Source organism: Mustela nivalis, assembly GCF_964662115.1.
Source record: "Mustela nivalis genome assembly, chromosome: 15".
NCBI classification, from domain to species: Eukaryota; Metazoa; Chordata; class Mammalia; order Carnivora; family Mustelidae; genus Mustela; species Mustela nivalis.
The window spans coordinates 59,221,182-59,238,271 of record NC_139034.1 but is presented as its reverse complement, the minus strand read 5'-3'; the positions used below and the strand labels follow the sequence as shown (position 1 = coordinate 59,238,271).

Here is a 17,090-nt window from a genome sequence, read left to right as displayed (position 1 = left end):
CAATCAGGTACTCATTTTAAAAAGAGTACTGGGGGTCATTAAACAAAAATAAAACTTTTTAGCTTTGTGGTGTATGGGCCAGAGCAAAGAGAGAACAGAGATAAGAAGACTGATGAGTTCTAACTAATAACCGTGAGCATCCTTGAATTGACAAAACTTTGATACAAGCAATAGAATAGATGTAGTGATGGCAGAAAGATACAGAAAAAAGGACTATTCCAGGTTTTTTATCTGAGTGAGTAGGTGAGTGATAGTGCCATTAATCAGAACAGGGGAAGCAGGAGACAGGGGAGTGAGTCCCTTTAGAGCTAATGAGATCCAGCTGGTGGTAGGCGGTGTGTGGCAGGTGGATGTAGTGACTGTTGAGAACAAGAGCTGAGCTGGAGACAGATTTTCACATCATTAGCATATAATTGAAAAAATAAAACATCTACCATAGTAATTGTCTAGTAAGTTCCCTTCTCTTTGTCCTTAGTGTTTTATCTGCCTTTTTTGTAGTTCACTGCTGTAATTCTCCAGAGAAATAAGGGGTTTTTATTTGTATTGGTCTATTTTTAAAGAAAAAAGATCTCTTCCTGATAATTCTCCTTTATTTTAATTTAATTTCCTCACTTTTCCTCTTTGATATTAACTATCTTATCCTTTTCCCAGACTGTTTGGTCCTCCCCTTGATTTATAACCATTTGTTTCCTCTTCATCTCTCCTCTTCCCATGCCGTATTACCTCGAACTACTTTTTGTTATCCGTGTTTTTAAGGATGCGTATCTTCTCTTATTCCTCTGTCTCTCCGTAGCTAACACTTTTGTAGCCTTTCTTTCTGGGTATTTTTCTAAGTGCTCCATAAATATTACTTTTTGTAATTCTCAAAAATTACTACGAAGTAGGCACTGTTAGTGTCCTCCTTCCTTTTATGGATGAGGAAACTGGATCTCAGATCTCACAGATTCTAAGTGTTGAAGCAAAATTCTTCCTCACGTAGATAAAATGCGTTGGTTGAGTTCTGTCATTCCATCACATGTTTATATTTGGTACAGAACAGCTGAGAACATTTGCTATAAATAGATGAATATATAAATAAGGAGGACTGAGATTTACATAGGCTATAAGTTTCTTAATTTAAATATGTAGGGTTGTGTATTTAACATTTAAAAAGCAGGCATTCTGATTTTTGTATTCTGGAGTGTCCAACACATTATTGGAAACACACAAAATTATAAACATATTATTCAGCAGGTTTGCATGACTGAGCAATTGGACATGATGTGTTTTTCTCCTTTTCCCAGCTATTCGAGTTGGGTCCTGATGGAGGAGATCATGAAACCGATGGAGACCTTCTTGCAGAGACCGATGTGTTGGCTTATGACTGTGCTGCCAGGTAAAGATTTCCTCATTACTCAGCAGCATCCTCAATACTTAATGTAAAAAAATTCATTGTGAGTGAAGAAATGTAAGAATGCTGTTTTTAGGGCGCCTGGGTGGCTCAGTGGGTTAAGCCTCTGCCTTCAGCTCAGGTCATGATCTCAGGGTTCTGGGATCGAGTCCCACATTGGGCTCTCTGCTCGCCAGGGAGCCTGCTTCCTCCTCTCTCTCTCTTTCTGCTTGCCTCTCTGCCTACTTGTGATCTCTCTCTGTCAAATAAATAAAATCTTAAAAAAAAAAAAAAGAATGCTGTTTTTAATAATCTGTGGGGATGCCTGGGTGGCTCAGATTGTTAAGCATCTGCCTTCAGCTCAGGTCATGATCCCAGAGTCCTGGGATAGAGTGCCACATCATGCTCTCTGCGGAGCCCTCTCTCTCTCTGCCTCTCATCCCTCTCTCTCTGCCTGCCACTCTGTCTACTTGTGCTCTCTCTCTCTTTCTCTATCAAATAAATAAAATCTTTAATAAATAAATAATCTGTGATCAGATGCTTGAGAAATTAAGCTGTATATTAGGTAAAGGAAGTGTTGTATTTAATAGAACTGTACTAAAACTAATAGTGTTTTCCGTATTTGTATTTTAAAAGATAAAATATTTCTCCATTGAAGATGAAAATATACATATATTTTGCACACTTTTGTTTTCGTGTATCACTTAGAGAGCACCTACTGTGCTAGCTTTCTAGTAATGTCCTAGAATTATTTACTACTTGTAGCAATATGTCTACAGTACCAAATAGACATAGCAGGCCATAATTCAGATCACTCATGTGGCCTGACACCATGCTTGTAGTATGTGCTTGATTATAACACACTTGGGGAGGTGGCCAACTTTACTGAAACCTGTTAAGATAATGGGTTTTCTGTTACCAGAATCTGGATGTTTATTTATAAAACTTCATTAAAATATGAAGAGAATTCGCTTTTATCAGTCCTCTCTGTGTAATCCCAAGAATTCTCTCTTGTGTTATGACAAGTTAGTGATTTGTTTCAGGGGATATAATGATGAGGAAAAAATAAAGTGAACCTCATAATAGTAATAATAAACTGTACTTACCAGTAATAACTATGTTAAAACCTTGTGTGTTATATATAAGCTTTTTGCTTATGTAAGTGCTCCATAAATATTACTTTTTGTAATTGTGATGTTTTGTATTTACTAAAAATGGTAGTAAGACATTAAGTTTGCTTTTAACAGATAACTGCTTTTGAGAACAAAATAGTAAACCCACAGAAAATTTTTAGTTTTTTCACTATAAGCACTCACGAGTATCAGGAGATATTTTTTAGTTGTTTTTTATGTGATATACAAATGAAGATTAGGAAGATTTTAGGAAATTAGTTGATTGATTTTTAACAGAGCCTTAAGATGCCATTGTCACTTAGTATTTATTTTTGAGCATATAAATATGAGTCAAAAATATATCATTTCAAAAAAATATATATTGTTTCACATACAGAGAATCACCTAGATTTTATTCATTTCCCTGCTAACAAAACCCAGGTTCCTAAGGCTAGAATTAAAGGACTTCAGTAATCTTTTACAACATCTTTTTTAACTTTCTGCCTAACTATACTTTTTTATCTGTCTTAATGCTTTAACCTGACTGGACCCCTTGTCATTTTTAAGCCCTGTTTTGTACTTTCATACCTCTACAGTGCATTAATTTTTTCCCTTCCTCAGATACCCTTCATTCTTTTCTCTATCCCAGTAACAACCACTACAGTCTATTACCTAAAACTTTATCAGATCTCCTTATTTATATATAAGCTTTCTCCTTCTATTTTAGTAAATTTTTTTGTGTGGTTACTGTGACAGGCACAGTTCCAAATTCTTTATCTGAATTTCCTCAATCCTCAAAACAGTCCTGTGATCTAGACATCATCTTCATCCCTATTTTCACATGAAGAAACTGAGTCACAGAGAGGGTGTAATATCTTACCCAAAATTACACAACTAGCAGATCACGAAGCTGAGCCTTGATCTCAGGCCATCTGACTCCAGAACCATTTTCTTTTTTTTTTTTTTTTTTTTTTTTTTTTTTTTCAGAACCATTTTCTTAACATACTTCCTCTCAATACACTTTAAAACTGAAATTCATAGTTTCTTTTTCCAATTGAATTGGCATGTGGTTTTTTTTGAACAATTAAAAAAATTTGTGCTATTTTAATGAGAGCTTTATAACATTTAACCAAGTTTTAGAATTCAAGGTAAGGAGTGCCATCACCATGACAACAAATGACTATTATGTGTATGTTCCTGTGCAGATATTTTTAGTTTTTAATTTGTTTCAGACTTTTTAAAATAGGTTTTTAATGATGTTCAGTAAGAATCTTACACAATGAATTTCATGTTTTATTTATAAAGGATATATAACAAATATATGTAACAGAGTAGTGCAAAGGCATTGTCTTTGACTCACTAATTTTTCTCTCAGAGAAAAATATGCAATGATGTTTGATGAACCAGTTCTCTTGCAAGCTGGTTGGTGGTATGTAGCATGGGCTCGAGTGTCCGGACCCAGCAGTGACTGTGGATCTCATGGACAAGCTTCTATTACCACAGATGACGGGTAAGCAAAATGTTTAAGAATTACTTAAGCAACTCTCATTTTTGTTAGTGGAATATTGTTTTAGCAGCTCAGTCTCTCAGAAGGATAAAAATGTAAGTAAGACTAGATCATAATGTGACTGCCAAACATTAAATTTATGCAATCTCGTGCCAGTATGAGGTCTAGACAGAACAGGGAGAGAACAGGACTGCTACTCTCTGCTTTTGTCATTTGTCATTTGTATGTATTTCTGGGTGTTATATCATTTAAGAATTTATTACCAATTAGAAATTACATAAAGTGACAAGAAGAATGAGGAACTTGGAAACCATAAAAAAGAAATAAATACTTGCTATAAAATTTGACAGTCCTTATAAAAACAGTTTATAAATTTCAGTTTTAGCAATATGAGATGGCACAGCTTTAATAAGATGTAGGGGGAGATTTACTGTTTAAATTTCATATGGAGAGTGCTTTTTAGTTTATAAAACTCTTTCATATCTATATTCTCATTTGATGCCCTCAACAGTTTTGTGAAACTGTTATTAGCTCTGTTTTTCGCTTGGGAATAGAGAGAGAGGAGGTGAACTGACTTGCTGCACATCGTATCCCGGCTGTGTGGCAGAATGAAAACTAGACCTGGAATCTCTTTTGACTCTAACTCCAGCCTTCTTTATTCTCGGTACTCTGGATTTGTGTGTTTGAAAGGACTATCATTTAGAAGAGAAATTCAGTTTACTCCTTACTCTTCTTGAGCATCTATTTGAAATGAGTAGAAGTTATGTAATAGTATATTTCAGACAGTTTTGTTCAGCTTATTAACAAAGCTCATCAAAAACAGAACAGGCTAATTAATGAGGGGAATTCTTTGTTCCTGAATGTTCAAGTGAAATGCATAAATAAATTAAGCCTGCTGTAAAGTATCCCTTTCACACTTACTCTAAGATTGTGTGCTAGCACTAGGGAGACTGCTTTGATCCTGGACTCTGTGATTCCATATGCAGCTCGTTGAACTTTGAAGTATTACAGCAGTTTGAAGCTAATTCTAAAGCTTATCGTGTGTGGTTGAGCAGATTTTAAACTCTTTAGAAGTTGAAATATTTTAAACTCTTTATAAGTTGAAATATTTTGTTAAAAGCTTATTGTTCTGGGGTGCCTGCGTGGTTCCAGGGGTTAGGCCTCTCTGGCTTTGGCTCAGGTCGTGATCTCAGGGTCCTAGGATCGAGCCCCACATCAGGCTCTCTCCCCACCTCCCTCTGCTTACCTTTCCACCTACTTGTGATGTGTCAAATAAATAAATAAAATCTTAAAAAAAAAAAAAAACTTACTGTTCTAGGGGCACCTGGGTGGTTCAGTCCGTAGGCGCCTGCCTTCGGCTTAGGTCATGATTCCAGAGTACTGGGATCTGGCCCCCAGTCAGGCTCCCTGCTTGGCTGGAGCCTGCTTCTCGACTGTGCCTGCTGTTCTCCCTGCATGTGTGCTCTCTCTTGCACACGTGCTCTCTCTCTCTCTCTTGTTCTATCTCAAATAAATAAATAAAATCTTAAAAAAACAAAAAGCTTATTGTTTTGGTTAAAGTTGAGCTGGGGGAGACTAAAAGGAGACTGGACTGCTGCTTACCAAGGAATTCCTGATCAGGTTTAATTCCTTTCTTTTATTCATGAAGCCATTTCAGAGCTTGAACCAAAATAAAAACAACTCCTTTTTACTTGTATTTTTCCTTAAAGAATGAATCTCTGTTCATTAACATACTATTTGAAAACATTGTTGTCGGATTTCTTATTTCCTTTCATGTATCTTGAATCATGTTGTTTTGTGGTATCATTGTTATTTTTTCTCTTCTTAGGGTGGTATTCCAATTTAAGAGTTCAAAGAAATCAAATAATGGTACAGATGTTAATGCTGGTCAGATACCCCAATTATTATACAGGTATTTAGCATATTTATAGTTAATTAATATAATTCAGTCCTTTGTTATAATGATCTAGGATACTATAAAATATATGTGACATAATGAAAGAAATTATTTGAAGCATTCAACAAGTTATAATATACCAGTAGAAATATAGCTATTTTTAACAAAAACACTTAATATTTTGTATATTTTTAAACATCTTCTACATTGAGCTGAATTTTAAACTTCATGACTCAGATTATCTGTATTATGCCATTAGCAGTATTTTAGTAACTTATTTCTTTATCTGGATTTTCATACCCATTTCAAAATATTATAAAGTAATAAAAATTTGTCTTAGAGAAATGATAGTGGGACATTAGATGGGGACTTCAGATGCAAGCCTGATTGATTTCCTGCTGTCATGTGTTTTCTGTTTGTACTGTAATGGAATGAATAGAAAATCTCTTACTGTTGAGGAGTGCCCTTACTGCTGAAAAATTTCCTCCTTTTATTTGAAACGTCAAATAATAATTATCCATGGGGCGCCTGGGTGGCTCAGTGGGTTAAGCCGCTGCCTTCGGCTCAGGTCATGATCTCAGGGTCCTGGGATCGAGTCCCGCATCAGGCTCTCTGCTCAGCGGGGAGCCTGCTTCCTCCTCTCTCTCTGCCTGCCTCTCTGCCTACTTGTGATCTCTGTCTGTCAAATAAATAAATAAAATCTTTTTAAAAAAAAAAAAATAATAATAATAATAATTATCCATGTGATAATATTTATTATACTTATAACATTTAAGAATTTTAATTACTTCCTGGTATTTGAGACATTTATGAAAGCATATGCCTATTATCCATCTATCTCTAGTAGATTACTATAATAATATTTAGAATGAAGAATTAAAATATATGTAAACCCTCACTAAAAAATGTCATTCTTTGAGTGTAAAAAATCTAAAGAAATACCTCTCCAACAGTGACTGTCTCTCATGTCTTTCTTCCGTAGTAATCACTTTTAAGACTCTAGGTGGTGTCCCAAGAAGAGATTTTTGTTTGTTTCTATGCAGTTTATTATCGTAACAATTAGCATTATGAACATAGCGACTTGCTCAGACTACTCCTGGGTACACTGGTCAAATAACTTCTTAATAATATAGCCCTTAAAATTTAATAGTAGCATATCTTGCTATTGCAAAAATGTATATTTTGAAAAGAAAAATGTCATTGGACTTTCCAACATAAATTTATGTGTGTCTGCTACCTTCAGACTTCCAACCAGTGATGGCAGTGCCTCAAAGGGCAAACAGCAAACCAGCGAACCTGTACACATTTTAAAGAGATCTTTTGCAAGAACTGTCTCAGTGGTAAGCCATTTTTTAAAAAATTTCAGGTTTTTTTGTCCAGTGCTCTATTTCATTTTGATATTTAGCATTTAGCCACTTTTCTAAGAGTTTATCTCAGGAGAGTTTTACAAACTCAGATTTTTTTGATATTAGCACTGAGATCCCAGGCCAAAGAATAAAGCCTTTAAATAATGGGAAAATAGAGATGTTGGGTGACTTTACCATGAACTTCAACATGAACTGATATAACCGGTGGGTTTTCTAGTAAATCATGTATGAATACATATGTGGAAGGAGTTAAAAAGTGAAAGAAAAGTTAAGACCGATACTGACAAAAGGCACTAGCCTAATGCTTGAGGAGCTAAATACAAGAGTTATATATCTAAATACTCTGTTGAATTACTTGACTGTCCACATTCTACATTTAAAGAAATACCTCATTACTGGGGTTGCCAGTGTAAAATGGAAAGCCAACATGATTTAATTGTCGTGAAATGTCTGAATGTCAGAAAGCCTGAGTTTAGTTCTTCTTTCATTTATTCGTTGAACATTCTTATGCCAGTTATCTAAATAAACTGTGTGATAGCATTGTTATGAATTTCCAATGAAATAAGGGATACAATAATGCTTTTTAAATGTAAGGCACTATATGAATGTGACTTATTCATGTAGTTGGTAGTCTCTCATGTTTGTGAACCGTGTACGATGAATGCTCTTTTGTCTTCTTTTTTAAATAACAAGATTAATACGCGTTTTTGGCTGGGAAGAGGGTAGAGTGGGGATAAACGATATTAAAAGTATGCTAAGTATACTAAAGTCACCCTGTTACTGTTTACATTTTGATGTATATCCTTCCAAACCATTTTTATACATACACAAACTTGTTAGTGTATATATACAGCATGCTGTACAGTCTCCTTGTTTGTAATAGTAAAGTTTTGCATCTGTTTTTAAAATTTTCATAATGTTAAGGACATAATCCATGTTAGTGTATTCAGTTCTTTGTTAATCTTTTCTTGTATTTGCACAGCATCCCATAGAATAATTGTACTCTTAATTTATTCAGTCCTATACCTATCAATTTCTTGTTTTTTACTATTATGTCCTTCCATATGCATCTTTTGATTACTTATGTACTTATGTGAGTGTTTCTACTGGAAGTGTGCTGATTTAAATTGTGACATATCATGCCAAATGACCTTCCAAAAGATCTATGGTAGTTTATAGAGATAGAGCTTGCAATAAGATTACAAGAACTTTGGCTCCTTGGTCTCTTGGCATCCTTTTAGTAGTAAGATCAGTTTGATAGCTTTTGATCCAAATAAGTATCTTGACTCTGTATGTCTTTTTCAGTGATCTTTTTTTTTTGTGCTTAGTAATTTTTTTATATTTGTGTCTAAGTGGTTTTGTGGTCATTAGGTAATTGTTATCTTTATATAAGAAATGTATTCAACTCTTTCTTTAAGAAGCTAAACTATAAACTCTTATCTTGGTATTACTATACCAGAGGACTGGAATTTGGTGGAGGTCAGGGAATAAGTGCTTTGCTTTGAGATTATCTAGTATTTGTCATCATGTAAGTATGGTAAAGCCTGTAGAACAACTAGAACTGAAAGGAATGCTCACTACCCTAAACCCACACTGGAGAATTTAAAAACCTAGTAAGAATATTTTAGTATTTTGTGGTCAATGTTTATCTTCTATTAACTTGTTTATCAAAGGTTTGCTATAGTTTGTATGGTAAAATTTAATAAATAAGATATTTATTGCATTATTTATTAAGTTATTTATTACTTAAGTCATTTATTTATTTGTTTATTTTTATATATTTATATATATTTATTCGTATTTATTAAGTTATTATTTATAATAAATAAGTTATTTAATACTGTCATTACTACCTAATACTAAATAAAATACTTTATTATATTAAAAATTATTAAAGTGCTTTAAATACTTTCAGCTTATTTATATAATACTACAGTAACAGTGTGGAGTTTAATTTTGCTTTCAAGTAATCATGTATTTGTAAATGTTTTTAATTTTTTGCCTTACTTATATGGTAAATTAGATAGGTTGGTAGCAGGGAAACAAAGCTATATTTTTTAATAGGCAAATATGGGGGTGCCTGAGAGCCTCAGTCACTTACACCTCCGCCTCTTGGTTTTGGCTCAAGTCATAGTCTCATAAGTCAAGCTTTCTAGCCCTGAGTTGGGCTCCATGCTCAGTGCAGAGTCGGCTTGGGATTCTAGCCCTCTGCCCATCCCCCCACTTGCTGTTAACACTTTCTCTTTCTCAAGTAAATAAATAAATAAATCTTTTTTTAAATAAAGAAATAGGCAAATATTGAAGAATTTTGCTTTTTTACATGCCTAACTACTTTATCTTATTTGTTAAGCTTCAAAGATATTCCTAATGGTAATGTGATAAATGAACTAATAAAATATCCATTATTTGGGCTAATCAAAACTCAGTTAAAAAGTTCAAATAATGTTTTGTTTTCTTTCGTTCTGCTTTTTTCAAATAAAGTTTTGAAGTTCAGTGTCATCTTTCCATTTGATTCAACCTATGGTATCATTTGAACTAATTGTTTTCTGTTTTTTCATATTCTGGATTAGGAATGTTTTGAGTCATTGTTGAGTATTCTTCACTGGAGCTGGACCACCTTAGTCTTAGGAGTTGAAGAACTTAGAGGATTAAAAGGATTCCAGTTCACAGCTACACTTCTAGATCTAGAAAGACTGCGTTTTGTGGGTTCCTGTTGTCTGAGGTTATTGCGTGTCTATACCTGTGAAATTTACCCAGTATCAGGTATGAAACATGTTTTTAAATTACTTTAAGAAGAAAATATTTGACACATTGGAAAGGTCTGTATAGGGATAACCAGGAGTTTAAGATCCCCAGCTGCCTTTAATCTTCTCCTAAAATAAGGACAGAAAGTCAGCTTTCAAGATCCTTTTGTGTTTACTTAAAAAGAATAAAACAGATTACTTGTTATGTTGATAACAAAAAATCATGTTAAACTAAAAAAATACTCTAATAATGTATTATTTTAAACAGATTCGGTCAAATAGAAATTTTTTGAACGACTCATTTGGACTTAAATGCTAAAACCATTGTTTTGGCTTTTTATAAAATTTCTTCCTACTTACATTTTTAAAAGAAATAATTTTGGACTACATTTAATCTCTAAATTGTTTCATCTCTAAGTTTTGAGTACTTGCAATCTTTAGCTATATAGGAAATTACTTGAATTATATTGAGTATCTCCATGCATGTTTATTACTCCATTTAATTAGCAATCTGCTTTGTTTCCTCAAAGCTACAGGAAAAGCAGTTGTAGAAGAAACTAGCAAATTAGCAGAATGTATTGGAAAAACCAGAACTTTGTTAAGAAAAATTTTATCAGAAGGAGTTGATCACTGCATGGTGAAGTTGGATAATGATCCTCAAGGATACCTCAGTCAACCCTTGAGTCTCCTAGAAGCTGTCCTTCAGGAGTGTCATAATACCTTCACTGCCTGTTTTCATTCTTTCTACCCAACTCCTGCCTTACAATGGGCTTGCCTTTGTGATCTGCTGAATTGTTTGGATCAGGTAATTTCAGTTTAAAAATGTTAGTTGAAAATATGATAGATTACCTAATACTCTTCAAGGAAATTAAGTGCTATTGCCTCAATATATCTAACTTCTATAAATGATAAATTAGGACATTGGTTTGGTATGTGTGACTTAAAGTTGAAAGTCATTTTTTTTCCTGCTTGCTTTATCATGTTTAGCTATAAAATTGGTAGGCACAATTGATATGCTCTTTGAATCTGTGAATGAGTGTACACATGTACGGGAGCAAGAACAATCATGAGTGCGTGTGTAAGAGCAAGGATAGTGCTAGAAGAGGAGCTTCTGCCAACCCCATAGCTGCAGAACAGTCAGGAGAGAGAGCTATGAGAGAGCTTACTTGCTAAGAACCATTCATTCATGAGGAAACTGCGAGCCTCATATATGTGTATGCTCCACATCAGTTTCAACATACTGACAGTTTCAAAAAAGCTGACAGAATTTAAGGTAGAAATAGACAGATGTACAGTGATGCTTGGAGACTTCAGTGCTTCTCTTTGAGTAATGAGTAGAACATGTAGATCAAAAAATCAGTAGAGAAATAGGAGATCTGAACAACACCGTCAACCATGTTGGTTTTATTGACGTTTATAAAACAGAAAGTGCAAGTGCAGAATGCATGTTATGTTCATGTGTACATATCATGTTCACAAAGATAGATTATATGCTAAGCCATAAAACACATCTTAGTAAATTTCAAAAGATTAAAATTAAAGAATTTCAGACCACACTAGAACTAAATAAACCAACAGGCAAATATATTGAGAAAGGCACTAAATAGACAACACTTCTAAGTAACCAGTGAATCAAAGTAGAAATCCAAAGGAAATTAGAAATGATTTCATACTAAAAGATAAAAGTATAACATCAAAATTTATGACATGTAGCTAAAGAATTCCTTGGGAAGAACTTTATACTTTTAAATAACACTAGCAAAGAAGAAAGGTTTAAAATTGATGATCAAAGTTTCTACCTAAAGAAGTCAGAAAGAATTAGCAAACGAAAGTAAGAAGTAATAAAGATGAAGGAAATAATAAAAATAAGAGCAGAAAACAGTAAAGTAAAAACAGAGAAAATTGACAAGTTCAAAGTTGGTTCTTTGAAATTAAAACCAAATTAATAAACTCCTAGCAAGTCTGAGAGACAAGAGATGAAGAAAAAGCACAAATGATCAAGGATAAAACAGGGAATGTCACTATAGATGCAACAGACTGATAAGGGAATATTATGAACAACTTTATATGAGTAAGTTGCAACTTCAGGTAAAGTAGACAAAAAGCTTGAAAAATATAAAGTGACCAGAACTGACAAGTAGTAGAAAAATCTGAACTGCCTTATATCCATTTAAAAAGTGAGTTTATTATCGAAAACTTTCCCACAAAAAAAACTCCAGACGCAGATAATTATCATTGGTAAATTCTATTAAACTTATAAGAAAGAAATGATATCAATCTTTAACAAACTATTTCAGAAAATATCGGAGACATTTCCCAACTAATTTAGTCAAGTTAGCCTTATCCTTTTTTTTTTTTTATCCTGATACCAAAACCTAAGATATTAAAAGAAAAAATTAATACAGGCAACCATTACTCAAACATAGATGAAAAAAGCTCTTAACAATATTATCAAATCAAATCCAGCAGTATAAAAGATACATCACACCCACTAGGGTTTTTCTTAGAAATGCCAGGTTAGTTTAACTTTCAAAAATTACACTTTCAAAAAAAAAAATTACACTTCCAGTGTAATTCACCATATTAACTGAATAAACGGGAAAAATTGTATAATCTTCTCAATAAATAATGAAAAAGCATTTGACAAAATTAGCACTTAATCAGTGATAAAAACTTCTCACCAAACCAGGATTTAAGGAAACTTCTTCAACCTAGGATTATAAAGGATAGAGGATATCTACAGAAGAATCTACAGGTAATATCATATTTAGTGGTGAAATATTGAATACCCCCCCTAATAAGTTCAGGAACAAGGCACAAGGTGACTGTTCTCACCACATCTATTTAACATTGTCGTAGAAGTTCTAGCACCTTTTCCTCCCCTAAGAAAGTTCACTGTCATCACCAGGGTATACTAGCCTATTTGAAAGATAGTCCAGTGAAGACATCTGGTTAGACAACTTTGTTTTATTTTATCATTACTACTTTTTAAGCTACTTACATACTGAATTTATTCTTGGTATTAAAAAAATGTATTTCATTGTGGCAAGAACTACTTAACATGAGAGTTACCTCTTAACACATTTTGAGCATATAATATGATATTGTTAATCACAGGTACGATGTTGTACAGGAGATCACTTGCGCTTACTTATCTTTCATAACTGAAACTTTATACTGGTTTATCACCAGCTCCCCATTTCTCCCTCCTCCCAACCATTCTATTCTCTGCTTCTGTGAGTTTGACTATTTTAGATACTTCATATAAGTGGAATCGTGCAGTAGTTTGTCTGTCTGTGACTAGCTTATTTCACTCATTATAGTGTCCTCCAGGTTCACCCATAGCAGAGTAGTGTATTTTACCAGTCAGTTTTCTGGGACTGGATTAGTGCACAGCTTACTGTCTCAACCTGTCCAATCTTACATGGTTGTTTTCTTTGCCACTGAGCAGGTTACAGGCAGGCTAACTTTAACAAATGTTGGTTTAACAGATAGGGTATTGCTTTTAGCCTGAATTTGTAACACAGATGTTTGATGAACTAAGTAATGTGTATGTAGTTTTTGTGAATTAGGATATTCTGTCTTGGTAAGTTTTTAATATTTTGTTTAAAAATCTGGGGTGCCTGGGTGGCTCTCAGTTGGTTAAGCATCTGCCTTCAGTCTCAGGTCATGATTTCAGGATCTTGGACTCCCTGGGAGTGGGGAGTCTGCTTCTCCCTTTCCCTCTGCTCCTCCCCTCTTTCCTCTCTCAAGTAAATAAATAAAATTTTAAAAATTTACAAGTATGCTACTCATTTTTCTGAATAAACCATATAGTGTGATGATATAATTTTATGACCTTACTGCAATGTTTATTATAATAATTATTCATTATGCTCCATTAACATTAGTAGCACCAATTACAATTTAAATCATTTATTATTGGAGGAAAGTGGTTTCAGTGCTTGTTTTACTGGACATGCCTTAGATATATACTGATTGAGGCCTTTTTGATGTCATCCTTTGAGCATAGTACTATAAAGGACTGTGATTCAGAGGATATATAAAATTGTTGGTTGGAGAATAGGAGGCTGATTTTTCTTGATCATCTTTAATAGTTTTTCCATCTTCATTGGGAAATAACTTGGAACAGTTGTGTTTAAAAGTATTGTTCTATTTAAATCTCATAACAGGACAATTAAAATGAATGCTAGAAAATTTTGTAATAATTTAAAGAGTTGTTTACTTTTTATATACCAAAAAATGTAGATTATACTGATGCCATATTTCTTCGGTGGGTGCATATTTCTGTTTTTAAAAGGATATCCAAGAAGCAAACTTCAAGACCTCGAGTAGCCGATTGCTTGCAGCTGTTATGTCGGCTCTTTGCCACACTTCTGTGAAGCTGACTTCTATCTTCCCTATTGCATACGAGGGAGAGGTACTGCTACGATCAATTGTTAAACAAGTTAGCACAGAGAATGACTCAACACTAGTTCACCGGTTTCCCCTTTTGGTAGCACATATGGAGAAACTCAGCCAGGTAGGTCTTTCTCTGAACTTTTATACTGAAAACCACAAAGGAGGGCCTATTTAAGTTGGTGCTTATTCTTCTATATTGGTGTTTACCAAACAAATATGTGTTTCACAAGAAGACCTAAAATTCAAGGGGGAAAATTTTTTCATGTTTACCTATAAATCTGTAATATTTTTTCTCTAATTTTAAAATTTTGAATGAAACCTAACCTACTAAAAAAAATGTGAGGGTCATGCAATGAATTCCCACATATTTTTTATATGCCAAACCCCTTGAAAGTTGCAGATACTATAAGCATACTTTTATATTATAATATTTTAGATTGCCAAGATACAATTTGAGGGAAATAAATAAATTTTTGAAACATTTTTTCAATAACATTTTGATGTATTAAAATAAACATTCTAAAACAATCGAAGTAGTAACCCATTTAGGTTTATTAGGAAGCACTATAGAAAAACAACTTACATACACAAGAAAACCATGTATAATATTATCAAGTCGATGAGAAGTAATCTTTAAAATGAAAGCCAAGAAAAGCAGTAGAATATAGAATAGTTATCCTAATTACTTTACAATAGCAATTTTATGTTGACTGAAGCAATAGAAAAATTATGAGAACATTTTAAGTGACATACAGAAATGAAGGACATTAGCAGAATGGGAAGAAAATTTATAGTTAATATAATACCTTTGTAGAATTACTAGAAATAATAAGAGTAAATATAAGAGGAACTTTAGAGAGTAAGCCAGCACGGGAAAAATTTCAGCCTTACTAGAAACTAAATGTGAATGAATTGAAGTACTGATTTATTTGTAAAAATTAGAAAAAATGATTTTTTTTTTCTCTTACTAAGTCCTACTCTGCTGAGACTATGAGGAAACCTACTAAATTTATAGATGGTTTCTTTCATTATGTAATTAGTCTAAGTAATCTTTCAGTCTTTCAGCAGGTATTTATTGTATTCTTAGTATTTACTGGGATTATAATTAGGTACTAGTTGAAACAGGAGTAAAAAACATAGCTGTTGAATTGGTGGAGCAGTGGATGTCTATAAACTGGAAGATATTCTTACGGGATAAATCATCAATTCAGTATTAGGTGTGATGAGTATTTGCAAAGGAAATTATCCAAGGAAATAATTGAAAGACTGAAGTTCTATGTGTATTTTATTAAAAGGAAAATGGGAAACTTTAATGAGAGCCTTGGTACAATGTTCATTGCTAAGTCAAATAGTTTAATTTGGATATATCAGTGTGACAGAAAAGAGCTCAGCCTTTAAAAATAGCTATAGTTACACTTACTTTTTTAAGATTTTATTTATTTGACAGAGAGAGCATAGCAGGCAGAGTGGCACGCAGAGGGAGAGAGAGAAGCAGGCATCCTGCCGAGCAAGGAGCCCAATGCGGGACTCCATCCCAGGACCCCAGGATCATGAATTGAGCCAAAGGCAACTGCTTAAGGGACTAAGCCACTGAGGCGTCTCTATATTTACATTTAATATCAAGAGTGATGTTGGGGCTCCTGGGGTGGCTCATTCGGTTAAGTGTCTGCCTTCAATTTAGGTCATGATCTCAGGGTCCTGGGATTGAACCCTGCGTTAGACTCCCTGTTCAGTGAGGAATCTGCTTCTCCCTTGGCCCCTCCTCCCCTCCCTACATCCCTCCTCCTGTACTCCCATGCATGCGCTTGCTTTCTCAAATAAATAAAATCTTTTTAAAAAGGTGATGTTTTTACATTTTTTTATTAGAAAATCAGAAACCAAAGTATATATCCTTTATGACTATGGTATACTATGATGATTGTGTAAACTGTGTGCTAAAGGCATATGTATTTTGTAATATGTATGTAGTACATATTTTGAAAGAGAATACTGAGAAATGAAAATAATGCTTAGGTGATAAAGTTATGGGTAATTCTCTTATTTTTCCTTTGGAATTCACTTTAGTGTTTACAATGTTTTCCTTAAAGTTATAATAAAATTTCTAAATATTTAAAGATTTTCAGAACTATAAACATTTGGTAATTATTAATGATTCATAATTCAATATTTGTAGGTCTTTGTTAATATTCTATGAAGATAGAATGCATCTTCTGTTATCTTAATAGATATTGCAGGATTCTACCATTTGGGTGTAGCATAATTCAGTTCATCTTTTCCCTCTATAAATACACATATTTAGGAACGCCTGGGTGGCTCAGTTGGTTGGAGGGCTGCCTTGGGCTCAGCTCATGATCCCAGCGTCCTGGGATCGAGTCCCACATCGGGCCCCTTGCTCCGCAGGGAGCCTGCTTCTCCCTCTGACTCTGCCTGCCACTCTGTCTGCCTGTGCTCGCTCTTGATCGCTCGCTCTCTGACAAATAAATAAAATCTTCAAAAAAAGAATACACATATTTAGATTGTTCCCAGTATTTAGTATTTTAAACATGCTGAAAATGCCATTGACTGCATTTTATGCGTGTTCATGATGATTTTTCCAGACTAAATCACCTGGAGTGGAAAAATTCTTAAGTGAAAGAAAAACACCTCAAGACTTTACAATTATCAAATTTGTCCTCCAGAAAGCTAGTGTCACC

At 33.8% G+C, this 17,090-nt stretch overlaps 1 protein-coding gene across 1 annotated transcript in view; it reads left to right on the top strand.

The window, feature by feature from the left end:
- MYCBP2 (MYC binding protein 2) overlaps nucleotides 1–17,090 on the top strand; it is a 267,804-nt gene that overhangs the window by 119,064 nt on the left and 131,650 nt on the right. The window contains exons 27-33 of the mRNA XM_082701514.1: nucleotides 1,284–1,375; nucleotides 3,857–3,991; nucleotides 5,817–5,900; nucleotides 7,129–7,225; nucleotides 9,823–10,015; nucleotides 10,527–10,801; nucleotides 14,297–14,518. Coding sequence (XP_082557640.1) covers nucleotides 1,284–1,375; nucleotides 3,857–3,991; nucleotides 5,817–5,900; nucleotides 7,129–7,225; nucleotides 9,823–10,015; nucleotides 10,527–10,801; nucleotides 14,297–14,518 — 1,098 coding nt within the window. The remainder of the gene's footprint in view (nucleotides 1–1,283; nucleotides 1,376–3,856; nucleotides 3,992–5,816; nucleotides 5,901–7,128; nucleotides 7,226–9,822; nucleotides 10,016–10,526; nucleotides 10,802–14,296; nucleotides 14,519–17,090) is intronic.